Source organism: Parambassis ranga, chromosome 14 (genome assembly GCF_900634625.1).
Source record: "Parambassis ranga chromosome 14, fParRan2.1, whole genome shotgun sequence".
NCBI lineage: Eukaryota > Metazoa > Chordata > Actinopteri > Ambassidae > Parambassis > Parambassis ranga.
Window position 1 is genome coordinate 7,558,340 of NC_041034.1, and position 27,609 is coordinate 7,585,948.

General features: G+C 40.5%; 1 protein-coding gene across 2 annotated transcripts in view; it reads left to right on the forward strand.

Annotated features, from left to right (window-relative positions):
• Nucleotides 1-27,609, forward strand: part of LOC114445972 (rho GTPase-activating protein 26-like) — a 57,188-nt gene that overhangs the window by 7,607 nt on the left and 21,972 nt on the right. The window contains exons 1-11 of one of the 2 annotated variants that reach the window (XM_028421339.1): nt 17,532-17,572; nt 17,820-17,915; nt 19,481-19,542; nt 19,691-19,762; nt 22,859-22,960; nt 23,028-23,138; nt 23,510-23,614; nt 24,135-24,264; nt 24,631-24,731; nt 25,531-25,625; nt 27,476-27,554. In XM_028421339.1, coding sequence (XP_028277140.1) covers nt 19,540-19,542; nt 19,691-19,762; nt 22,859-22,960; nt 23,028-23,138; nt 23,510-23,614; nt 24,135-24,264; nt 24,631-24,731; nt 25,531-25,625; nt 27,476-27,554 — 798 coding nt within the window. In that variant the 5' untranslated portion in view covers nt 17,532-17,572; nt 17,820-17,915; nt 19,481-19,539. Of the gene's footprint in view, nt 1-17,531; nt 17,573-17,819; nt 17,916-19,480; nt 19,543-19,690; nt 19,763-22,858; nt 22,961-23,027; nt 23,139-23,509; nt 23,615-24,134; nt 24,265-24,630; nt 24,732-25,530; nt 25,626-27,475; nt 27,555-27,609 lie in introns of those variants that run through there. The other variant, XM_028421338.1, reaches the window with a different exon arrangement.

The window sequence follows — 27,609 nt, forward strand, 5'->3', positions numbered from 1 at the left end:
GAGTGATCCGTGTGAAAATACTGTTAAAGTGCACACGTTTCACAGGGTGTTACTTATCAAGAAGCTTTAGAACCTTGATGCCTTACTTACTGGCAGATATTGTGCCTTTTTCTCTTTGTCACCTTTATCAACTTGAGCTCCTGGCAGTGTGTGAATACAGACACTGTAGTGGCTTTATCACTGTTTTTTGATAAAGGAATTGAAATGTAATATTTGAAACAGTAAAAATATGAAGTTTAGTGTCAACATGCAGTCTTTGCGGCTTATGCTGGCATCAGATAAGTCATCAAGTATTTTTAGGCTCTTGTTTTCAGTCTGACTGGCATTCAGGGAGAGAGTTGACCTTCCAAAATGATGATTTTGCTTTCTGCTTTCTCATCCTCTTCCTCTTCCACTTGCATCCCCTTTGTCTTTCCTCCAAGCTACGGATGTTGCTCATTTTATTCTAAACATTTTAATCGCATCCTCCCTCACCTTTTTTTCTCCTCCTCCTGTTCCGCCTTATTTCCTTTTGTCGGGCTGATGTGGAAATGCCTGTTGCCTTCGTTCCTCCCTCCAGCATCTCTCTTTCCTCTGTCTGCAGTAACTCTGTTTTGCGTTATTAAAATGGGATAAGTGCTTGCAGAGAAACCTGACTTGGCGAATCAGCAAAGGAGTGTGCATTAAATGAGGTGCAGGAGGCTCTAACTCTCTCCATTACTCCTATTGTTTCTTTTTGGACTGCTGCAGACATGACCGCTTATAAAGCATTTCTCCAGAGGCTGCGTTATTTTTATAAGAACGAGACACAAGCGAACCCCCACTGTGGTGAAGTAATCGCACTGGGCATCAGTCCGAAGCAAACACAGTAGGCTAGTGTAATGCTGCGATTGGGTTGGTTGATATCTTTGTAACAAATATTGAAAAATTCACGTCAGGAGTTGGCTCTCATTCACATATTCTCACAAACTCTCACAGGTTGAGTGCGTGAGAGCCACCAGGCGAGGTATTTTGGTCTTTTTTGGGTTCAGGTTTCAAATCACCAATGCTGTGATTAGTGGAGTACCCACTGCACCTCCTGAGCTCCAATCCCTTGTTCTGTGTCTGCAATGAATGTAAATTGCTTTGAAAAAGAAACGGATGCACTGAATTATTGAACACAGAGCAGTGACCTGAGCCGAGGCATGGCCTTTCTGTAACTCAGCAGTTTTAGACTTGCGGGCAGAAAGATGGAGACTGTGCCATAGAAATAAAGCAAGTTGTAGACTTGGAATAAGACCTATTTAGCTGTAAAAGGGATTTACTTTTTTGTGGTGGCACAAATATATGCAATGTTACTGTAAGGAGCCCAAGGGTTCAGGTTTCATGGCAGTCAGATGAATCCAACATGGTTGTGTGACCTACTGTATGTGCATCTTTATTGTAGTCTCAGTATTGATCAGTCACGTTTGAGTGGTCTGTGCAGAGAAGTGTCCTTTCCTGTTGGCAGACAAGCTATCAAACAACGCTGTTGCAGTGCAGCATCTCAGATTGCTTGTAAGACTGACCAATAGACAGAATGGGCAGCCTTGACCTGGCTATCCAAAAAGTTACCGTCTACACCTGAAGTCCTGACAAAGTGATTAGATAAAAGACAACGGGTTTCCAGATTACACAACAACCAATTATCATGATTATGTTTCTCTGGTACCAAGTTTTTTTTTTTTTTAATTAGGTTCTTGGCTGGATTCTTGTGTTGTCACAATAGTTGGACTGCTCTCATTAGAGCCGTTTTAGAATTTCATGTTACAGCCAACATACAATGCCAAATGAAGGTATTGTTACCAAAGGAAAGACAGGGCTTTGTAAACACCAAACTGCAGCTAAAACTGTGGTAAATATCGCACCTACAGTTGTTGTTGACAACCTAAATTTGTGTCTCTGCATTTATACCTAAAAAATGCTGATATTTTGATGTCCATCTCTACATCTATTTACTTTTTAATAACAATATTTCAGGTTCACATTGGTTGCATCATCCAGGACATGCATCCTGGACTTGTTTGTAGGAGTGTCTGTTGGTGGAAGGAAGCATGCTGTTGCTTAACTTCCACCACCTATTCCCAGCTTTAAAGTTTTGTTTTTTTTAATAAGTGATTTTATGTATTGTCTTACTTTCCCACTCTAACCCTATGATGGCGTTGAGGTCTGCAGCATGCGTTCACTGAGTGGGAGTGTAGGAGAGACATGCAGGGGGTGGGCTGAGGGGAAAAGCTTGTCTCCATTGTTGCCCAGAGCCAACCCAAACAAACCGCAATCCACTGGCACGGGTAAGCGAAGAAGTGTGCGTGTCTGTGTTCAGCTCCCGTCTGTTTTGTCCCGCCTGCTCCAAAAATAACCCCCTGCTAAGAATATATAATCCCCAGGTTACCACCATGCTCTCTTCCCTGTCTTGCGCTTTATCACACCTTCACACATTTGATATACATACTCTCTGACACACACACACACACATTAATACAGGGTGAATGGGGAGGGTGCCTTCTGGTGTAAAGCCAGCCAGGCTTAGTAGGGGTAATCTGTGTCACTTTGCCTCGGCTGGTTCCTGTATCTCTAGCCTGCGCCTGAGGACTGGAACTCTAATGTTGATTGTTTCTGTTATTTGTTTAAATCCTATATTTTAGTCAGCTTTTTGGTCATGCCCATGTTCCATATTGTAACACTGTGGCACTGATGCAACACAGGGTCAGGAGGTCAAGATTAATACTTGAATGCAGGAGAGTTAGTGTGGTGTAGGTGGAAGAGGATTGAGTTTGGCAGGCAGGGATTTATGTCCATCTCTGTGGGAGACTATTGCAAACACAGCCAGTTTTTTGGGGGTAGTTTGTGGTTAATGCTTGTGGCAGAAGGATGGGACCAAAGGAGCCAAATCAGTTTTTTTTGTGTTCAGATTATTTTAATGTTTTTTTAGAGTGCAACTTGTCCAACAGGGAAAAGAAAGAATCTTTTCTTTTTTAACTTTCACATAAAGAGATGTGCAGTGTGCTTGTTTTCAGGTCATGTTTAAGCTTTTTTTTTTTCCAAAGGCCTGAACACGGAATATTTTTCCATCTCTGTGCAAGAAGAGATTTATGGAAGCCTTTTGCATGGGCCAAAAAAAAAGATCAAAGGTTTTTCATTCATTCTGCACAGTTATTTGAGGTGGTGAGCACATGAGGTGTGGATGTTTAATATAAAATGACTGTCTTTGCCCAATCTTCAGGTGGGCGATATGAAAGGAGCCATTAAGGCAATCGTATAAAAATAAATCAGAAGAACATACAAGTGTGAACTATTCACTCTTTACCATGCATGTAGCAAATCTGCACAGATGCGACTACCACAGAATTTTTTGAATTTTGAATTTGTGAATTGAAACCTTTATTACGTGACTTGTGATTATGGATCGTTCTTTAGCAATTAAAAGCTTTCTTAGGTTTCTTTGTATGTCAGCGCTTTATTGGATCATTGAGCTCATTAACTGATGTCTGTCTCCAGTCTCATTAAACATAAATATGACAGTAATATGACTTTATTTGGCATTTGTAATGTGATTTCGTCTGTGCACCTTTTTGCAATGTTAGTGTTTAAACCAAAACTTTATGATCCTGTGTGACCTTAAGAGAAGGAAATTTTGTTTTATGTTTTATTATTGGATGTTCTGTTTTGTAAAAGCGTGTAGTTTTTATGCTAACATAAACTCCTATTGCCATCCAACAGGCACTTATTTCATATTACATTGGACTTTTCACAGACAAAATTGTCCTCTGCTCTGAATTTAGCTCCTTATATAACCTGAAACAATCTTTCCAAAAGTGATTGCCTTTGTTGTGGCTTCTTTGCAAACAGGAAAACGAGGCCAAACAAGACTGACAAAAAATAAATAGGCAGAAGAAGAGAAAACATCCAAAGTATTCATACGAGAACATAATTTAAACATTCCCATTAAATGATGCTGAAGTTGCATCTGGCAAAAACAAATTGAAGCTGTCACGTTGAAAAGTGGAAATCAAAAGCCGACCACATTAACACTGTTGAGCATCATATGGCGATAAAAGCTAATTTTCTGGTGCGGAACCTAAACACAATAACCACAATAATGTAAAGCTCATTTGTTTGCTTGTGTGCTTTTTTCCCCCACAAAGTCAGTTTCCCCATCTACTGTCAACAGACCATCACATGTTGGACTTTATATGTGATCACCAGATAGTTGGGATTGTTCCAGTTTCTTTAAGTGATGATTGATTAGACAGTTCTAACCAAATGTACAACATGACAAATGTTTAACTGAGTGGAGTTCCCCTCTCAGCTCATTTGTAAACAGTCCTCTGTCTTATTGTTGAGAATCATTTCACAGTGACACTGAAGACTGACCCTCATTTAACACACTCTGAATTCTTTTTATGCACATTTGATGGAAATGTTTGTGGTTTCATAATTATAATTGTAATATAATCAGATTGCACTGCAAATAACTTATCTGTGAATACCTTGTAGATAATTAGTGTTACTGAAGTGTTAAATGCTTGAGCTGTCATGTTAGTTTGAAATATAGTACAACATCTTCACTGGGTGAAGTTCCGTTTTTTCACTGTGGTCTGTGGTCCGCAGCAACACACTCAGAAATTTAGTTCTTCAAAATTATAAATAGTGTTTATTCATCGAAGCGATAGGACTGATGCGCAATGTCCGATCACATGATCTCTGTTCACAAAATGCAGTTAATTTTGGAATGCACTCACATATCATTCAGTGGCCATTAATACTTACCAGGCAGTGTTCTTTTAACATGATAATTGTAATAGTAGACATTTGCAGAAAAATGTACTTTAAAGTTAGACTTCCTGTTTTGTTTTCTCATTCTGTTTGAGTGCATAAGCATAGTGGCGTTTCTGTTTGTTTTTGAACCTCTAACCTCATCTTGTTGTGCCTGTCTCTGTGTCACATTGACCTCAGAGGAAAAAGTTAAGCTGACAAGTCACTCAGCTGCACATCCCCCAGGCTACTGTGATCCATCCTGACAGAAAGAGAGACCCAGCATGAAGAGCGGAAGAGAGAGGGAGTAACAATAACAATAGACTGTAACACACTAAGAGGACAGAACATGTAGTCTGCCTTTATCTCTGCTATTATCTGCATGCACTGTATTAGCCATTGAAAACAAAAAGAGGCAGTGTGTGGGTGAGTGGTTGGATGGTAATAAAGTGTATGTTGGGAGCCTTTAGGGCTTCTTTCTCTCTTCTACTTGGTGAGGGAGAATAGGAAGGATGGGTAGGTTTGGATGTTTTCTATAATGTTGTATGGAAACCAGTTAATATAAGGCAAATTTAGAGACCTTTTTAAATACAAATCTCCTGCTTTATAAAACAGGAGATAATGCAGTTTAGGTTATATGTATAGTTAAAGTGGACCAAATTGTGCAGTCTTGAAATGGTTCAAGTGAGCTCAGCTCATCGGCCTTGCTTTACTGTGAGATAGCATGGCAAAGACACAAAGTGTTAACGTATGGTGAAGAATATGAAACCACAGGAGGGTATTCTTGCATGTAAACACCACTGAGACTCATATAATGAGGTAATTATATGGCAACAGTGGTATGTTAAGTGCTGTGTGTGTGCACTTTAAAGCAGAAAGCTCAACTGCATGCTGCCGTCACACTCTCTCCATCCTGAGAGATCACAGCTGCCCCCTCAGTTTTGCTTCATGTACAGTAAGTGAGACAAAGTAACACAACATCTAGCGTCACAATCGTGACTTGGCTCTCGCTCTTTCTGAACCTCACAGCAGCTTGCCCAGGGCTGCAGCAGGTGTCAAAGACAGCTTGCTCACACGCGCATGTGTACCCACAGCAGCATGAAGTCTAGCATGCTGAGACGCTCACACCAGGCTTTAGCTTGCCTTGCAGCTAAGGTCATAGAGTATACTGCAAATTTGCAAATGACAAATCAGTTCGCAAATGCACACGCAAATGCAGATCAAATGAATGCTCAAGGGGTCAAATTCAACACTTAAATCGTTGTAAATTTAAATGGATTGCTCTGATAACCTAATAACATTAAGGCAGGAAAGGAGCAAACAGGGGAATGAAGGATTAATGAGGGGAAGAAGCAGAGAAGAGAGGCGGGAGAGATTATAGCTTGGAGGTACTTGGTCTGCACAGGATTTGGCTTGCTAAAGGTTATGAGGTTTCAGTGCTGTGATGCTTGTGGGGGTCAGATGGGGGTTGGGTGCTGGTGGGAAACATTCTAGGGCTCATTCATGAGGCCAAAGGAATATTAATTTAAATGCATATTTCTCTGCCTCTAGGGAAAGAGGAAGAGGGAGAAAGAATGAGCCAGAGCGGGTGAAGGGCTTAGAGGTAGACTATAGCAGCTCGGCTCCACGTCCAGTAAAAAGATCAAAGAGTAATTTCTTTTTCATTTCTCCTCACATATTCCCTTTGAAGTTAGATTTCTCTGAATATGTCATAAAAGGCACTTAGATCCAAAGAGGAGGGCAGGTTGGTGAATGTCAGGCAGCACTGGATAGAAAATAAGATGACTTCTCTGTGCCTGCTCAGTGGGTAACTGGTCTTTGGCCAAGTTAAGAGATTGCCATGTGGTGGTCATTCAGACTGTATGTATTCATTGACCTGAAAATACAAGATGTGCAAAGAAACTAGTCTAATTGTGCAGGTATTTATGACTCAAGGTTTCATTTGGTTTTTAATTTATGTTTTTTAATAAATACAAAGTAATATTCATTTATTATACAAGACTTTTTTAAAACATTGATTGCATGTGTTAGGGAAGAAACAAGAAAATCCCAGACATATTTAATGATTTGCTCATTTTTGCTGTTTAAATGGCACTCGGATGTTTGTGTGCAGCCTTGAACAACAACCGTTTGAACCATTCAGGACGGTGAGAGCCGATGAGACTGTGGTTAAAGTTGGCTTGTAAGAGAGGATGACACGGACAGATGGTTCATCCTATGGTTTGCCAAGTATTTTTTGAAAGTGTCTGCCCTTTTCCACTAACAAGTTTTCCAAGAAGGACTGAGCAGATGGTTCTGTGTAACAAACCATCTGGCACAGCAGGTTAGGTTTTCACTTGCTGTACAAGTTGTAACTGTCAATAACTTATTTAATGTAACTGACTGCAAGAAACCCATTGGTTTACAGATGACTTATTTAACAGTGAAAAGCACCAGTTTGTTCAGTGGTAATGAGGTCATATATGATAGACTCTTTGACACAGCATCACATGAGATATTTCCTGTCCTATAATGTTACACAATGTTCCCATGTTAGTGTTTGAGTCCAAGTTTTCTGGCTGGAAAACAGTCTGGATGGAGAACCCGTTTCCTCTTCCTCTTCTTGTTTCAAACTTCCCAGAGCTATGACAAAGAAGGTGTAGTGTGTAAGCACTGTAAGCCTGGGAAAACATTTTTATCATAATACTAGTCTGGGTGTGATTTTTTTTTTCAATATTGATAAGTCTGGAAATTGTTTCTCTAAGATTGCTAAGAGTGTGATGATGACAGGAAGCAGATATGTCATGCCATGCAGTATAAATCTAGATCTGACCACATGACCTTCCCCAGTAAGTGAAACCTGGCCTTATCTCCCGGTGAAGATTTTCTACTTATTTAAAATGTACAGTTGATGTTTGGTTTAAACTGATTTTATTTTCTGCTTCCCACATTGACATGCAGGCCTGCTGTTTCAGAGCAGCAAACTTAGGTTTTATGACCTGGAGCCGCGTTGTAAATTCCTGAATTCACTGCCAATTTTCACTATTTTACAAGACTTTTATATTTTGGAATAAAAAAAAAAAATAAAAAAAAAAAAAATAAAAAAGTAGGGCGGGACATCCAGTAGCTTACCTGCAACAGATGGCAGTAACAAACATACAGACGTTTTTCATGTTTCCTCATGATTTTCACCGTTTTTGTCATAATCCTTTTCTCTATCTCATAAGAGTTAATGGAATGAGGTCAAGGAGGATTTTGGCCAAGCCTGAGACAGATTGCTGATTTATTTCCTGGTTAATGTCACACCGAGTCTTTGCTTAGAGCTGCTGTCCCCGTGTTCTCTCAGACAGAGAACACTGGCATTCATACAGACATCATCAATGCACTCAGCACTGGCACTCAGGCATCATGCTGGCAGCTGATTCACCTGTATTTTATCCAAGTATTCAGTTGTAAGTGAGTTTGGCATCCATACAAGGCAAGTTGCCAAGGTGTGGAGTTGGCATCTAAAGGAGGCTCTATTAGCCATGTAATGTGTTTAAGACTGGCAGATCAGATTTAATGGCTAAAAAGGTTTTAATTCTGCTTATTTAGAGCAAATCAATTATATGACACTAATTTCTCCTGATTACGTCCTGTGATTTTAGCAGATTTTAGACTATTATTAAAATGGAATGGTCAGATTTTGACCTTGTCCAAGCTTTGTAGTAACAGTACCTTCAGCTGAAGTGACTTAACAAGGTCAGGGAGCATTGTAGACAGTGTTTAGCGTTATGTTTGTGTTGCTGTCTGGAACAGAGGTCAGGTTTGTGTCAGGCGTAGGGGAGGAAGTGGACAAAGGCTATTTGGAGACTGGCACTAATCTGGTTAGTGTGGTTTCCACCCTCTCTTCTTTCTCCTATCATCCACTGCTGTGGTACTGGTCAGAGGTCCAATATATAATGTACGCTTCTGCATGGACATTTAGTGAAACAATGTCACATTAGAAGCCGCCACAGGCATTGTGATGAGAATGTTTTTTTGGCCAAAGCTTATGGAAAAATGTGTGAAAGATTTCCTCAGTGTTGTTGTGTTGATTTATATGATTTATTCACAAACTCTTGGCGCACTGATAAAGTCTAAGTGTTCTTTTTCCAATGTTTGTGTTGGAATGGCATTTAGTTTGTCTTGTACCAGCGATGACTTGAAGTGGGACAACAAAGTCTCTCAGGCAGCTCAGTGCAACTACAACAAACCACAACAGAAGGAATAGTACTCCATCATCCTCTGGCTTGTGTCCTTCTCTGTGTCGCTCACCTTGTCTGTATGAGGGCTGTCTTTTTTTTTCGTCCTCCGTCAGCATGTTTTTGTCACTTTGTGTCTGTATCTTTGTGTGTTTCTGTCATCCCATGCGCTCAGTGTGAGCTCTGTGTGAAGGGGAGGTCATATATTACATTTCCTGTTTTGAAGAGCATACTTTGGCTCAGAGTAAGTTATGGTTGTCATATCAGGGAATGCCATTAGATGAGATGTAGAACTCCACCATCTTTTTTAAGTAGGGTTTGCAAAGCAAAGCTTGAATAACCAACAGTCAAAAAGACTTTAGATGATGTGGAGATTAGCTGTAAATCATGTAAGAATATAATAATCTACTTTAAATCTGCCACCTCAAAAATGTGCAGATTGTCTTCTGATATGCTAAATCTGTTTCACATCAGGCCCAAAGAGATTCAAACCCACTGAGCTGACCGAGTTGTTGGACACCTGTTTGGTGACAGTGACCAGCCCATAGGCAGGTATCTCTTTGCTCAAGTGTTTTTTCCTCCTGTTGCTTGTTTCAGCCTGTTTCGACATCATGAGTGTGGCTCCAGGGGCAATGATACCGGGGACACACAGATACTTGTGGCATCTCAGTTCAAAAGAATGTTTTAAAACTGGCTGAAAACTTGGTGTTTTCCTTTAAATTACGAGGTTAGGTTTTAGCCAGAGCAGGGCATTTCTGGCCCTGTGTCCTCCACTCAGATTCCAAGTCCAGATTGTCCCACATTCCTGCTGTGGATTTTTCCAGCGGCAGCCGACAGTCTGCAGGATGATTTCACCCCACAGATGCTCTTTTTAAAAACGAGAGAGAGAGAGAGGAAAACCTCCCTGGTTGTCTCTGTTCGCTGTGTCAGCAGCAGGCGTGGCTGTGCCAAAAACAGAGTGGGAGACTGAAATAAAGAGTGTGTCAGTGAGGCAGTGAGTGGGGTAGAGTGTTATTTTAAAAAAGCGAGAGAGGCTGATGGGGAACAAACAAAAGCAACATCATAAGATGGAAAGAGAAAAATAAAGATGAAAGGTTAAAAGAGATACTGTACAGAGACCTAAAACAGGGAGACACACACAAATACTGAACTTTTTGCTCCTCGTGGTCTGGCTCCCTTTGTGCCTGTTGCTAGGATACGATAGCTATGCAGCCTGGGACAAGAGGAGGGAGAACAAGGGTGAAAGCCTCAATGATGTACAGTGTCTCCCACCCCCTTTCACTCAAAGACAGTTTCCAGCTATTAGAATGAATCATAGAGTCTGATGTGAATTTATCCACAGATACTGGAAAGTGGTTGGAAAGTTTCATTGACTATGTGAAGACACAGATTGAATGGACAGATTTTTTTTGGTAACATTTTTCCTTAAGTCTAACATCATGTATTTTTGTTGCAGTTCAAGTACGATTCCAAAGCACATGAATAATGGTGGTCATGTTACAAAGCACCCCCACAACCTTATAGGAAGGTGCTAATTTGACACACTTGAAAGTTGCCTGGATGCACCCCAAAACTGTACACTCTGTATCAGAAGATGCTCACCAGCTAGGATTGGGCACAAAAAAGTTTTTATTATAGATATAAATTCATAGTAAAACTAAATATTTTAGACTTCTTTTACTTTAACATGCCTGTATTTTTATTCCTCTTCCTCTCTGACTCCTTCATCTAGCCAGAACCAGTTCATGTTTCCTTTTCTTACAGCTGTTTCTCAGCTCAGTTCCCTCCTTCCCTCACTAAAACTATATGACTTTCTTCCTCTTGCTTCTCTCTGTTTCCCCCAACCCTTCCTGCCCCCCACACTCCACCACCAAGCTCTCAGTTCATTCTAGTCAGGACTTTGTTTGTCATTGTTAGGTTCTTTTTGTTCCCAGGCTTTATTTAGCCATTGTTGATCACTGTGTTGGCCTCTGACCACCATTCAACCAGTTTCTGACGAGTAAGGTACTATTATGGGGCAAAGAAAAGCCAGCATAAACTAGCATGGCTCTACATTGACTTTTACAATCTCTGTGAGATTTACAGGATTTCTTAAAGATGATTTCATCTTTTTTCACTCTCTCTTGCTCCTTCTTTGAATTCCTTTCATGGGATTCCTCCTCAGGAAGGGCAGTTTAACACTCATTAAACAGGAATGAAGATGCAAGTAGGGTGTGTACGATGTGTGTGTGTTGTTGGGGAAAATGAAAAGGATCTCACTGCCCTTGGCTAATTACAGTGAACTTTTTACAATACACACACAAACACTTGTCCCCTCACTGCACTGACACATTCACATGTGATGAAAGCCATCTGCTGAGATAGACAAAGGGAGTGTTTTCAGTGTGTGTGTGTCGGCTTCATCTGCTTTGTCAACCCCAGTGCTGTGTCATGTGTTGGCCCATGTTTTCTTTTATAAATGGTTCCAAATGCTGGCTGGAGAGTGCCCCTGTAGTTCCTGTGTGTGTGTGTGTGTTTACTGCCATGACTCCCCTGTATGGAACGGAGCTTCATCTAAGCTTTGTGGCGTTTATGGTTCATAGAGCTGCTGTTGGCAAACACACAAAGGATTTCACAACATTATTGTGGTAAATACTAAAATAAAGGTTCCCAATTCACACATGTAGAGATCAGTGTTTTGGATATGTGAACACAACATATCTGTCACAATGTTACTGATTATGGGATTAATAATAAAGTGACCTATCTTTACAGCAAGTTTCATTTACTGTTTTAAAATGTGGAAAAATATTATAAACCAGTGTCAAATTTAAGTACTAAATTGTAGCTTCAATATTACCTCATTTCCTGCTTCAATGCATTCTGTGGTTGTGAGCATGTTAAAAATAAAATTGACAGTGAATGGCTGGTGTTGGGGGGGCTGGTGGGGGGTATGACTGAGGTTTTGGACCTCAGGTCTGTGTGTCAGCCTGTAGTTAAACCACCAGCAGGAATATTTATACAAGTGGCGGCAATTAGTGTGTGATTGAGAGGCATGTAGGAGCTCTGTGTGTGTGTGTGTGTGTGAGAGAGAGTGAGTATTTTTTAACATTTTGCCTGCTGAAACAGCTATAGCTGATGTGGTGAAGAAAGTTTTGAGCGGCCCTGGAGGGTACACATGTTGTCACAGTGCTGCAGGCAAAAGATGGGGTGAACACATTGTAAAACCTCATCCCCCTTTCAATAGGTACTATGCAGATAGTAAATGTACTAGAATCATTTTTTATAAAGTAATTTATATAATTTTATTGGCTATAAATGTTAAGCTGGAGAAAAAGAAGGACCAAAAAACTGCAACTTGACTGGTAGTCGGAGGCATGCAGTTAAAAAAGAGGTAATTATAATTGATTATGTGTCAATCAATACAGCCATTCAGTGCTTTTGAAAGGCATTGACTGTTTTGATTCCAGACTGAAACATCCAAAAAGCTGTGGAATGGATAACCGTGACATTTTATGTAGCCAATCATAATCTCTTTAGGATGATTTCTAGGACTCAGACCTTTCCTCGCCTTGAGTTAAATGTCTTGGCGACTATTTGATGGACATTTTGGTGCAAGCATTCAAATTCGCATTAAGATGACATCTTGTGACTTAAAGCCAGATGTTCCCATGCTCCTCAGCTGTAGTGACAGGACAAGAATGCATGTGTGCAGAGGTCTTTTGTGTGAGGAACTCACCATGGCCTGGAGGTTGTTTCAAGCATCTTGGCAGCAGCTTGTCCTGATGACATATTTACTGTACAAGCAGCCAGCTTCGCCCTTGGAAGGTGATGAGATAAAATATAACTCTGAACTGTTTTTCCCTCTTTCTCTCCCCATTTCTGCGCCAATCTCTGGCTTGTTCTTTCGATCTCTGAAGTGACGTTATTGTTGTTGCATCCAACTCAAACTTACACAGTGTTGAAGGGGTCTTGGATTTGATTTCTTTTGTGCCATAACAAAACATTAAAATTGACTCTCTTGTTCATACTCGGTTAAAATAAGCACAGACCAAACGTTTATCAGGCCAACCATAAAATCAACACCATTCATGCCATAATGTCGTAATAAGTGAAGAGGCTGAATTTGGTTCCACTGTGATTAATGATCCACCTTTAACCTCTAAACATTAACCCACTTTACACAGCCTGCAGGGACAGTATGACAAGGTATTAGGTGGTGTACACTTAATATTACTGGACAGCGGTTAGATTTTTTCTACTGTTCTCCAGCTGTGTTGTTGGATCACATTACAGGCAGATGATGGAATGTAAATCCGGGTAACAGGATCTACATTCATGGCCAGATTTGACCTCAATCACCCATATACACTCAGAGAGTGATGAGCTAGTTTAGGTTGCACGTCAGTGTGCATTTATTCGGTCAGCTTTCCTGTACAGCTGACAGGGCAGAATGGATAGACGAAAGGTGACTTTTGACCTCTGCCTCCCCCCAACCTGCACTCACCATGGTAACGCCTGAAAGAAGCCATCTCCTTTTCCTCGCCCTTTTCTCCCTCTCTCTCACACACTTTCCCTGCTTCCGTGGCTTATTGTTGCCATGAAAGTTGTGTTTCCTCTCTGCCAAATGTCAACCTGACCTTGCGTTCCGTGTGCAGGAAAGACTGCCCATGTTACCAAGGTTTATGCTCAGCATTTGATGATGACTCTGGAATTTCTTTTTCTCTTAAAAGGTGTTTGTGAGCTAGTTTAAATATACCATTTTTTTTAGAACATTGATCATTCTACCCTATATTTCCTCAGCACCTTACGTGAAACTAACTCCTCCCCCTAAAATGTTATAATTCTCATCTCCAGAAAGGAAGTGATGCAGACAGTGTGACAGTATAAACAGATTTATGTCTACATAAGTACACTGAAGTAAACACATATGGTCACATGTTGTAACTAGCCATACAAAAATATCAAGCATGGGAACATGATGTAGAGCTGGTTGTGGACAGTTTTGGCAGCTGTATACGACAATGTTCACATTTACTGTAGTTACCCCTCAGTTGGAGCATTCATTGACAAGAAAAACCCAATTTCAGCAGAACTAAATATGTTTTTGAGTCTTAAAACTGGCCCAGATAACAACTTATAAGAACTGTTACATAAGGGCACTGGCTTTCTTGGACTGATTTTTACAGTCATTCGCACTAATGAGTTGAGTTCATAAATTCCTCGCCTGGCTGCTAGGTCATGTAAAGAATTAGATGAGGAGACTGAAATATGTCTTTGTTTCTGCAGATGAATATCCTTGTCCCACTTGATGAATAGGGTTTCTATTCACATGCTTATGGAACAAAGCTACTGCAGAGTTCAAGCTACTGCTGAATATCCTGTTGATATCACACAGGCCCATTCTTTTGACTGTGTCTGTGTGTGTTTGTGAGTTAACACACATAGCAGCCGTTGTAGTGCCGCTGCATGGTTGTGGTCAATTACAGATTCTTTCTGTGCAGCATACAGTGCAGAATGTATGTGTGCCTGTGTGCCATTTTGTTTTGAGTAAGATGCCTCATGCCTAAATGTCACTGTTAAACTGCAGACTGAGCATGTGACAGGTCATCATTTTTCATTGTTGTCAGTGCACGTTGACTGAGCATTGTTGTAGGCACAGCTAATATAAACAGGAATGCAGCTTAGCAAGGACCAGAGCTCTATCAATTTAAGGCACATTTTATACATTTACATTGTTTTTTGTGTGTCTCCGTTGGTTAGCGTCATGAGCTCAGAAGGAAATGAAGGGGAGGACGATGGCAGGAATTCTGTCATAAGTGTGAGAGAATGGGGGAATGGGGGCAGAGAGGCAAGTGTCAACAGGGTCACTTATTTTTAGTCGTCACTTTCCTCCGCTATCCTTCCTGCCTGGACACACACACACAGAGCAGCAGAGCATCATCTTAGAGTCCTTCATCTGGAAGCTCCCAACAATGTCGCTATTTATTTTTCAGCTGCTATTCTGGTATAGCATATTCAAAATATTCCACATGCTTTCCCTCTATTGGTTGATTTTTATCTTATTAACAACAGACCTACGCAGCAGTACCGATGATGGAGCACTGCTGTGGCGGAGGGGGCAACATGAGACAGCATTCGGTCCTGTGTGGGGATTTATTTGCTAGGGCTGTGTATTTAAATGGATAAATGCTAAGTTAAAAGTTGCCAATGTAATTTGTAGCACATGGTTACTTTTTGGTTTAGATTCACTATTTAATCTCAAATGACACGCTTGACCCTATGTGACACTTTAGACCTTTGCTTACAGTGTTATCTGTTGGACAAATAACCCTGAACCTGTTTATATATACCATAAATGGTAAGGCATCACCACTGGCTACAAGAGTGTGTAGGCCTTTCCTTACTGTATAATAATGTGCTTGTTGTTTGCGTGTGATTCCTCTTTTGTTTTGTAGTAATTTGTGTTGGCAAGATTGTACAGAATCATATCGGCCAACAATATGGTTTTGATTTTAAAAAATGTTTTGAGTGAGCCGAGAGCCCTGCTTTAGGCTTGTGTGTGAGTGCATACACACACGCACACAAATGTATGAATGTACATGTGTGCTGCCAGCATCTATCAAGAAACATGTCAGTAGGGAGTGCTATTACACACATGATGTATCTTTACATAGGAGCCAGAAAACAATTACGTTACCTCATCACGCTGTTTGCCAAAATTTACAATGAGACGTTCTTCAAGGGTAAGTAAGCTAAACACAAATGCGTGCATGAGGGTTTGAAAGACAGAAAATCACAGTCATCAGGGATACACGTACTGTAAACAGTAAATGTTTTTGTGGCATGTTAATACATTCTGGACTTATAATTTCATTAGCACCACTGAAAGACATGGCAAAATAATTTCAGTAAAAAACATACTGTGGTGAACAATCAGAACAAAAACACATCTGGTATGAAAAAGCAGTTGAGTGTCCACACTGTTAAATAGGCACCAGAAATGGATGAAATAATGTTCAGACAAAGGTGCAAATAATGATACAATAAAGTAAATGTGATAAAGGTGAGACAGGCCTGTTTAACTCTGATATGCAGAGATACTTAGATGATATGAAAGTGTGAGTCCTTTCAAAATATAACTACTTACATCATATTAATGCAAAATTGACCCTAACCCTAACCCTTAAAGCAGAAGTTATTTAAAGCTTTAAAGGCCTAAAAGTCTGCAGACAGATGTTGTCACAGTCAATACGTCTTTGTTGCTCTGTCATAACGGCTTCAGTAGATCATAAAGGAGGAACACATGTTTTATGTATGCAATGTAATATTATAAGCTGGAAAAACGTTTAACATTTTACAATATAACCTGATACTAACCTGGTATACAGTAATACTATACTGTATAAATGTGTATCTGAGGCCCTTCTGACCCTTTGCTCTGCGGTTGGTTTTGGTGTTTATAGAGCAGTAGACGTAGAGTATGGCTGGAGCCAGAGTCAAGAAATTATCTACGACGGACACGTTTCACTCTCAAGGTGCTGAGAGGAACTGTCAGAGAGAGAGACAGGAAAGACAAAATGTAGCAGTCAGAAGAAAGAAGAAGGAAGAGACTAGGAGGCCAAAAATAAGTGAACAGAGACATGAGGGTGAGGGTGCAGAAAGAGATATAGCTTTGTGAAGCTTAGTGGACACATGGTGTGACATCACCACTGCCAGCACTGGATTTGATTCCCACTGAGGCCACACATGCTGAAAATAATCCACTCCTGCTACCAGACAGAAGTAATGTAAAACTAAAGGAATAAAAGAGAAACAGGTGTCATCATATACTGTCGATATACCTGAATTATTGTGCGTCACCCAGTTTATATTGCCGCTGTTTATAAAGGCGATTGATAGTATATAAGAATTTGCTGTCTTATAGCACAACTACGACAACATGCAGGGTTTAACTAGAAGATGAGTATTTGTTTTAATACTGGATGCTGACTGGCACTGTAAAACCACAGTTTATCCTTCAAGGTTGGAGTGTGGTCTCATACTTTAGTTATTTTGATGAGACATAGCAACTGTGACTCATTGCTCACTGACATCCTACAATGCTCTTCTGAGTCAGTCCCAAGAGAGAAAGTCGTGTGTGTGTGTGTGCCACTTAGTGTGATTTTCTGGCAGCACATGCAGGAGCTGCTAGGCCTGTGTTTCATTTCTTTGACTGGCAAGCTGCACAGATCTGCATAGAAGACCTGTGGTATTTACATGAACATGGCCAATTACTCTCTGTCTGTCTTTTCTCTCTACAGTCCCTGTCCTTTTGCTGACTCCCATCTGTCTTACACTGTCTACTCTTTTTCTTCTGCGTCCTTTGTTGGACATGTTGTCTTTCTATTTCTTCCCCCTCTGTAAAAGCAAAGGAAAGGTTACCATACTTTTGATGGTCCTAGAAGGTCTCATTGTCAGTGGTAGGAATGCATACATGATCATGGTTGCTCTGATTATATATGGTTTCTAAAAAACATATCTCTTTTTGTGTCTTCCTCCTTATCCTTCCTCTCTCTCATCTCATGTTAGAGCCTGACCTAGGCCAGCCCAGCAACAGGAAATGTAGTAATGAAGGTGACCCTGCCTTGAGTTTAAATGTAAGGGAAGCCAAACTTGCTGTGAGTGTCTGTCTCCTAGGAGCTCTTAGCGCCTCATGTATTATTTGAAAGGCCTTCAGCTGTCCAAGGCTTTTCACTCGCTTCGCTTGGCTAATGTGACTTCAGTTTTTAGACTTTGCACACATGCACACACACAAACTTAAACAATTGTAAGCTTTAAAACTGTCCTAAGTAGAAAAATCACTGTAACTAATGGCTTTCTCCCCCCTCTTTTCCTTTCTTTCAGGTCTTTCAACGGCTAAGAGAAAGTTTGCTGACTCTCTCAATGAGTTTAAATTCCAGTGTATCGGAGACGCTGAGACGGATGATGAGATATGCATAGGTGAGTGTACTGATGAGAAATTCAATACAGTCAGTGTACCAGAAGAAGAGAGCCCCTAAATAGATAGGAGATAATGCTGTGTCATCTATATTGACTGAAATAGATCAATGATTCAAAGGCTGGCTTGATGCTACACAGGAAGGCAATAAGCGTTAGATTTTGTATGCCAGCCAAGTGGCCACCTCAGAGGCTGAAAAGCCAACATATCCCTCATAGGCCTACTGGAGGCTGGCCTCAAAAACAAAAATCACACAACACAGGCAGATGTACCACAGTCTGTGATACTGCAACTGAAAAGTTGTGACTGTCCCTGATTTAGTAGCCTAAAACAAGGTTTAATTTGTCTTTGTCAGGAATGTAAGGCTTGCTGTACATCAGCTGTGAAATGATCATCTGATTTGTGACACTTAGGCCAGTTTCAGTTGCCTCTACATCAAATTGTGCAAAAGCATAACCATTATGTCCCTTACTCCCTCATTTGTCTGTTCTCATTATGGACTGTGCAAACAACCAGGTATTTTCCCAGGGACATCAACAGCACAGCTGATTTCTGCTCATTTTTAGTCATAATTACAGCGTCCACTGTAAACATTACAGCTTGCACTACAATGTTTACAGTGACATGTTTCAAAGTTCTTGCCTGAGCCTGTTACACAACTTAAATGTTTGTTTTTTTCTGGTCTATTCTCATTAATTACTCCCCACCTCTTTCAAACAGCATTATAAACTAAATTCTGACACAAACATGACACACAGTAGCGTTCAAATGTTTTCAAAATGTGTTCAAATCTTTAACTCCAGCAGCCTGTCACTGTCCAAAACAGCCTGCTGGGTTTGCAGGGTGTGCAGCCACCACACCCTCTCATGCTGCCTGGCTCTGTCTGTGCAGGCTGCAGCACTTGAGTGGTCTGACCCACCCTCTACTGTTGTTTAACTATCCCTAGCTATCTTTCCTGAACAGCTTGCTTCTCAACTGGGCTGCGCCACACCGCCGTTGTTTTTAGGAAATTCATACATATGTCAAAACTGATGAACTGTTGTTTTCTCACGCCCTGATGGTTTCACATCAAACTCACCCGATGTTGAAGTGCATCAAAGTTAATCACCTCCCAGTGATCATACTGCACATGCTTATGTACCCTAGGTGCACTTTGTCTACATAAAAGTGTGTGTGTGTGTGTGTGTGAAGTGTTGGACAGGGTTGGAGGCAATTGAAGTGGAAACTCTGACCCAAACAATGTAGCCATGCCTAGCTTGCCAACGAGCGGGGAACAAGCAGTGAGCTGTGCGCTCTGTGAAAGCGCCATAGAAACAAACCCTCTAAATTGTGGTTTCGCTTCCAGTTAATTACTCTGCTGTGTCATGAGTTCAGAAAAATGTGTAAGACGTCCAGGAGCAGAAACAAAGCAACTTCGTCCTTGTTACCTCGTGCCAACTTTACTCTCTTTGCCTGAACTTGAATGTGTCTCATCATCACCATTTACAATGACAAGCTCTCCTCACCCTCTTTCCATTCAAATCATTTGTTTTCTCTTGTGTGTCTCTTTTACCATAACCGCCATTAGCGAGGTCACTTCAGGAGTTTGCAGCAGTCCTACAGAACCTGGAGGATGAGAGGACGCGGATGGTGAGTGACCCATTGTTGGTTGAAACTTTATTCATGGCTAGAACATAACAACTGTTAAATGACGAAATAATATTCACAACAGTTTGCCAGATGTTATTGAATGTGTACTTTGATTCACTGCTTGTGTGTCTGGGATGTGTGCCCCTAGATTGAGAACGCCAATGATGTGTTAATTATGCCACTGGAGCGGTTCAGAAAAGAGCAGATCAGTGCAGCCAAGGTAAGAAAGGCCACAACACACACACACACACACACTAGCACAGATCTGGTGACAGGAATACCAATACACGTGCTGTGGATCTGTATTGATGTGTACTGTATGCTGGCCGTGAAACATAGATCAATAAATCCTTTTAGGCCACCTGCAGCTGTTGGAGGGGGGAAATGTGTATAGTTGTATTTAGTTGCTTCTATCCCGTCATGATTTAACTGTATAATGATAACTTAAGTTGACCATCCCCACCCCACATGACGATAAAAAACACTGACAGACAAATTATGGAATATTTTCCATCTGACTAGCCTTTCTTGTGAAGTTCACTATCAGTTGTGTGAAATAATGTAGGTCTTTTTGACACATGGTATGCTGTAAATACACACATCATTAAGTGCTTGTCTAAGGATTGCTCTCCTTTTCCATGATGATGAACCATCAGTAAATGACCTGGATAGGAGATTACAGGGATATATATTGCTGCCATAAATCACTGATTCCCTCTGGGTGTGTTGGGTGGGGGCCGTCAGGGGTCCCCCACCGAGTGGTTGGTGTTGTTTTAGTGTGTCAGTGCGCATAAATCTCGTGTACCTCCACTGAGTGTATTAGAAGGAATATGAAATCATTGCAAGGCAGTAAGTAAAGTAAGTTCTAAAATGTTTAACACCACAAAAACACCAAAAGCCAAAAACGGGATGACCCCCCCCCCTTACTGTACATTCTGAGTAATCCTTTGCCCTGTGGAGTAAATATGCTGTATTTTAGTGTTTATAATCTCCTTAGAGCAGGTCATGTTGCCCTCTCTTCATGCAGTCATCAGCCACAGGACCTAGATGAGTAACTGCAGGGGTTCCCCTGATGCATTCAGTATTAAACATGGTATCAGTACATCTCCTTCTAATCCATCCGTCTTGTAGCAGGTCATTGTCTGATTTTGACATAGTGGTCTGATTAAGAAGTGAATACATAATCTGTGCAGTTAGGTCACCATGAGTGATGTACTAATCCTAGTTTAGCCCTAAAAGAACTGAAAATATCTTCGCCTGGCATAGATTCACCTTGTCCTAAAGCTCTCTAGGGCTGGTGGTGCCTCTTTAGCACCAGAGAAGTTTTCACAGAATTATAGTTAGATACAGAGGAACAGGAACATGATTAAAATGTTAAGGGTTACACAGTTTATTTAAAGCAAAGGTTGTAATCTTATTCACAGAGGAATTCATGCTAATCAAATTATTGCAATGAGAAGGTTTTGAAAACAGCAGTGCACAAGTAAATTTGTCATGCACGGCAAGTGTGAGGCTGGAGGTAATGACTAATGTTTATATAAAACTGACCAAATCAGGAGATGCTGGATAAACACGCATTTGCTAAATTAATTCTTTATATTATTGTGAAGTATATTATATTAAGGGTTCATTATCAAATCAGGCTTCACTCAGCTTCACTCAGCTGTGCATTAGCTAGTTCAGTTTTAGCTCCATTTCATACAGGAAATAGTTGTAGTAGCTCTGAAAAGGATTTAAATAATTTAGTACAGTAGAGAATTTGTATTGTTAGTAAACAAAAAGTACCAAATGACATAAATGTTTACACAAAGTCAGGCTGTGTGCTGTTTGCAAAAAATACAGAGACACAGAGTGATGATGTATTGTTCAGCTTCATGTTTCAGTGGGACCTCCGGGTAACAAACTGGCAGGAAGGAGAAGTGGAGTTAAACTTGATCAAAGCTGTGATGAGTCAGGCTGGTGGTGGTCAGGCATGAATCTGTATCAAAACATTTCAGTTATCATACTGTGAAGACACCGCCACCTGCTGGCTAAGAAAGGAAGTACACACATTTTAATTTCTCTAGTTTAACACAGTGCTGTGCAGTTGCAGGCAGTGATAACAGACTAATATAATCATAAGGTTTACATTGGCTGTGTCACTTTTTCAGACACATTCCTTTAGCTGAGGAAATCAAACAGTCCTATCAATATAGTTTTAGTAAAAGGCATTTCATAAAACATATGAGAGGAACACAACAAAGAAAAGCAGCTGCAGTAGTTTTAGTAGTGTCAGTCATCCACAATAGAATATAAAAAATCAAAGAGGCAGACCTTAAACAGAGGCCTTGTTGTTTAGAGAAGCATTCGTCACTTCTGATGCATTCTGCAGCTGCTGTCTATTCCTCCTCTGGCCCAGAGGACTCCACTTGGTGTTGAAACGTGGATCATCTTACAGGATATGCAGTATGATTATGTTGGCTGTTCCAGCATCAATAAAAGCAAAATAATAATCAGTAAATAGACATTTGGTTCACTAATCTGCACCTTTAGAGCCCTTTGTGTCTCACAGGAGACATCGGATGGATCAGCAAGTGTCAGTTAAGGGTTTAACGTATTGAAATAGTCACACCTCAGTTCCCTGTATTTTAATGTTTGCTGTGCTGTGATAGTGATTAAAGTTTGCATAATATGACCTGTGTATTCTCTTCAGTAGAAGTATGAAATGTTACTGTATGTCCTCTTTCAGTAGCTCCAGCCTGCCTGTGCTTTGAGTTCAGAATAAAGAAGTAATAACATTAACATGCTGGGACAGATGTACAGTAATAACCCCAGAGGGCCTTTCTGACAGGGAGAGGCACGCCCTGGTCGGCCTCTCCTATGTTTATACGTCGCCTCATCTCCCTCGCTGTCTCTCTCTCTCTATTGATAACCATATCTCCCAATTCAACTCACATGAAATAAAGTTTAATGAGCCTAACACAGAGTACATTAGACCTCTCAGAGCATGTTAGAAAGAAACAACTGCTGTGTGTTTTGGACTCTTACTAGTATTTTTATTTTTTCTGTACAGAAATCCGCGCCCTGCTCTATCTGTTCATGGGCGTGTCTCTCACCCTCATGTCAGTGATCTCACATTTGATGAAACATTCTGTTGTTTAATAAGCAGCTGTTCTCTCCAGAGGGGAATTTTCATGCTGGAGCCCCTGAAAAATGGAAACATTTAATGCGTACGCTCAAAGAAATCAACATTGCAGCTCATACTATTTTCAGATATTATTCTCAGTAATTACTTAAATTGCTCACAGTTAAATGTGTCATTTTTTGTTTGTTACAGGAAGCCAGGAAAAAGTTTGACAAAGAGACAGAGAAGTATTGTGCAGTACTGGAGAAGCACCTTAGCCTGTCAGCAAAGAAAAAAGAGTCACATCTACATGAGGTAACACATCGCTAAATAATACAATATATTATACAAATATCAGTCTAAAGGTACTTCCTTTTTCTAGGCGGACAACCAGGTAGACAATGTAAGACAGCATTTCTACGAGGTTTCTCTAGAGTACGTCTTCAAGGTGCAAGAGGTTCAAGAGAGGAAGATGTTTGACTTTGTGGAGCCGGTAAGATTTTTTTTCTCTTTTATGTAATATGCCTAAATGTTCTTTGTGCAGCAGTGGGTTACTTTCACTCTGACATACAAGAATACACCAAACAGTGAGTGTAACCACAGTTTTCTGTTGCTTTCAAACAGCACTTCTGAGGTTTTGGGACATTGCTTAAAAGCACCTTAGTGGCAGATGCTGAGAAAACAAATTAAATTAGTTATATCACATTAAATTTTCATTCTTTTACCATTCTCACATCACCATTTCCTCATCCCTGTGCCCATACTATCCTCCTCTTGCCCTCGTCCTCTTCCATTTGCCATGCATCCCCTCTTTTTCATCCTTCACCTTGTCCGCTGCCTTACTCTTTTTTTTCTCCCCATCAGCTGCTGGCGTTTCTTCAAGGTCTGTTCACCTACTATCACCATGGCTACGAGTTGGCAAAGGACTTTAACCACTTCAAGACGGATCTTACCATCAGCATACAGAATGTAATTTAACACACAAAAAGGCAACACAAATAAAGCACACATTAATAAATAATAAATGTGCACACATATACTGCGGGGTAACTAACAGATAATATTATTTAATAACAAAAACAGTCTTGAGGGCTTGAGGGCTGAATTATTGCAGTGTAATCCACAAAATATATTTTTGAAAGATTAAAGGTCACACATTTGTTAGGTTGGGTTGGCTTCATTAGCATTGGGTGGGAAAAAAAGCACAATTCAGGCAGACATCCAGGAGGAAATAATCCTCTAAAATGTCAGAGGCCTGCAGGTGAAGAAGAATTCAAAGGTCAGTTATTGGATCTGGAAATATCATTGTGATGAAAAGGACTTTAAAAAAATAAGTTTGCAGGTCACACAGATAGATTTTAGACATTATAAAACTCCACAATAGAACAATTTATTTATTTCTTATTTTTTAGGAAAATGTGTTTGTTCTGCTGTTGTTATAAGTAAACTGGGATAGTATATAAAAGATCATCTGTGCTCATGCTTACAGACAAGGAACCGTTTTGAAGGCACGCGGTCAGAGGTGGAGAGCCTGATGAGGAAGATGAAGGAGAATCCACATGAGCACAAGAGTGTCAGCCAGCACACCATGGAGGGATACCTGTTTGTGCAGGAGAAACGTATGTCTCTGTCCACTTCTGTCTGTGTAAATATGTTAGATGGTTCAATCCTGCAGCATCTTGTACAATAAATGTGTCTGTGTGCATGTCAGTGCTACGTTGTTCACATCACACACACACAGTGTGACAGCAGCAAAACAAACCATAATGAACCAGTGGTTGACAAAGTCAAGTCTGATCTGTTGGAGACGTGACAGCGGCACTGTCCACGTGCGGTTACCGTGGTTACATATCAAGCTCTAAAGGAGGCCTGACAAGGACTCATCCTGTGTCAGTGCCTGTTTTTTTTCTCTTGTCGTCACAGTTTTCTCTTTTTTTCCTCTCTCTCTCGCTCTCCGCCTCTCTCTCTCTCTCTCTCTCCTTCAGGCTCATTTGTGTCTACATGGGTGAAGTACTACTGTACATACCATCGCGAGCCCAAGAGGGTCACAATGGTTCTGTTTGACCCTAAATCAGGAGGCAAAATGGTGAGCAAGGCTGGCCACTTAAATGACAAGTGCACTTAAATGTTCCACATGCTCAGAAACTCACACACACCTTTACTGCAGTGTCACTTCAGCAATTTGTTCGGTTTCATTTGCCGTTTGTTCTCATCCAGTTCATCCCACTGGTTTGCTCTCCAGTATTTTTGAACACTGTACACTATTCTGAGCACAATAACCTTTCAAGCTAACCTCTTATATTCCCAATACATGAGGAAAAGCTCCAGTGAAGTTTAGATGCTTTGCATGCTCTCACTTCACACGAGTATACTAGACATGCCGTTCAGTGATAACAATTTCCAACAGCACCCTTAGGAGGTGGGAGTTCGTTCTTGGCACGTTGTGTTTTGAGTCTGCGGTATGACTATTTTTGCAAAGTGTAATCTCTTATCACTCTCCAGCTACAAACTGGGCAACCATAAGCTGATGACAGTTGACACTGTTGCAACGGAACGGAACAGTAAAATGAGCAAAACTGAACTTTACAGAAAGTCTCTTTAACGGCAAGTGAACGTTGTGGAAAAACCAGGGTTTCAAACCTGCCCATCTACCCTGTTGTGCATGTATTACCAATATAGTTGAAGTAGAAGAAACTGATAGTGCTACATTGCACAGTATCTCAGATGATTAGATAAAAAAGCAAGAATAAATCTAAAATATTTATATATTGAGGCTGCACAGACATCATCATGTCTATCATCATGTGTGCATCCCATTTTAAAGACCCCTTTTATAGTACTGTTATATTACAATGCTGTTTCCCTTTCTTTCTTCCTTTTGTCAGGGAGAAGAAGAAAGCTTCTTCCTCAAGTCGTGCACTAGAAGAAAGACAGACTCCATAGAGAAGCGGTTCTGTTTTGATGTGGAAGCTGTGGACAGGTTTGTGCATTTTTCACCCACCTCCAACTGGCCTCATCTTTTACCAACACCTTGTCAATACAACACATTTAACTGAAGGTTATAATTTTGTGCCTACCAGTGTTCTCAGTGATTAGCACAAGGCGTTTTCCTGGGTGTAGTTTCAGCTACCAGACACTTGAGGGTGCTGCACAGTCAGTTTGAACTTAAGGATGGGACTCCCTGTAGTGCTTTCACTTCCTTTACCTCCTCCACCTTTTCCTTCCCTCTTCACAACTGCAACATTTTTTACACTCCCTGGGGTGTGTGCATTTATTGGTTTATGCTCGTCTGTGTGTGTGTAACATGTTTGAAAAAGAGGTACAGTCAGGCAGACATTATTATCACTATCTCAATCCTGCGTAATGCGTCTGTTATTAAACTATCCTTTGAGTAATCCTAGTTTCTTTGGTGTCACACAGCTTCCTCACTTGTATCTAAGATTGTTCTCTATTGTAACTTTAGAGAATCAAATCAAAACCTGCCAATAGCCTGACCACAGGACATAAAGAATTCTGACAGGGACACAAAAGGCTTTCCAGGGTGTTTTGTTGTTGTTGTTGTTTTTTGTTTTTTTTTTATTAAATAAATTAAATTGCCTGCTGTTATAGCCTTTTTCATTAAAAAATGTGCTTCTGACATACTACAAATTGACAATATGGGCTAATTTTAATAGCACCATGACTTTTTTTCCAACAAGGGTTTCTGGCAGTGCCAAGGGTTTTTTATTGTTATCCCAGCAATGTGTTTTTTAAAGTAAGAACTAAACCATCTATTTTCTTTTGTAGGAAAAAAAATCGACACACTACACGAACTTTCCTATGATTGACATGACTGACATTTCAGTCAGATAGACCTTAGCAGGCATTAACTATGTTCTTCTTCTCTCACCTACCATCTCTGCTGTGGCAGTTGAAGCAGCTTGACATTTCATGCTTTATTCAGAATTTCTTTTTTTTATTCACATGTTTTTTCATCATCAGATAAATGGGCATAATCCTTTATTTTATATTAATATTATAATTCCTGCTTCTAATTATGTCTTAAGATATATATAATTGTTATGTATAGGCTGTATTATCCTCAGGTATTACATCTTAAGTCACAGTAATAATACAGTAAACAGAACAAGGTTTGAGATAACAGCTATCTGGGTTGACAGGTGTCAGGCTCAATAAAGTTAAACACAGGAAAGATTTTCTGATTCAGCCACCAGAGTGTGGCTGTGCACTTGCATGTGGATGGGTGTGATTGCATGCTGGGTTGTGCTTCATGACTGAACGACAGGGTGAAGGACATTTGTCTGTATAAAGCCGCTGACAGCTGAGGATGAATTCGCTTCCAGTGACAGGAGAATGGAAACCTACAGAAGAACTGGGATGGACATGTCTAATGAGTGTGTGCACATTGAATGCTGTGTGTATCAGGGTGATTTATCTTAGCTGCTCACTCTAATAAATTCTTGTTGGTGGGTGAATTCTAAAGCTGTAGTTGTCCACATTTTTTGATCCTAATATGGTCTAAATTCTGATCCAACCTGTTGATTGTCTGGAAAGCATTGCTACAGTCATACCTCTGGAACACATACAATACAAAGTACATATTACTAATCAAGCTTGTTAAATTCTGTAAAAATCGTTTTAACCAGTGAGGTGTTAAAGTCATTAGTCTGTTTTATAAACAAATCAAGTATTTGCATGCTTATCTCTTTGTCTATTTGGCCTGCACTTGTGGGGTTTGTTCATCTAACAGCATCTAATAAACAGTAGTTTGCACCTGATCCTGATATTTGATAAGCTAATTTGCCTTTTTTTTTTTGTTTGTGTACGAAGGCCGGGAGTGATCACCATGCAGGCTCTGTCAGAAGAAGACCGCAGATTGTGGATGGAGGCCATGGATGGGAGAGAACCGGTGGGTAACCATGGTTACTAGTTACTTCTTATGTGACGGAAACAAACAGTGGGTG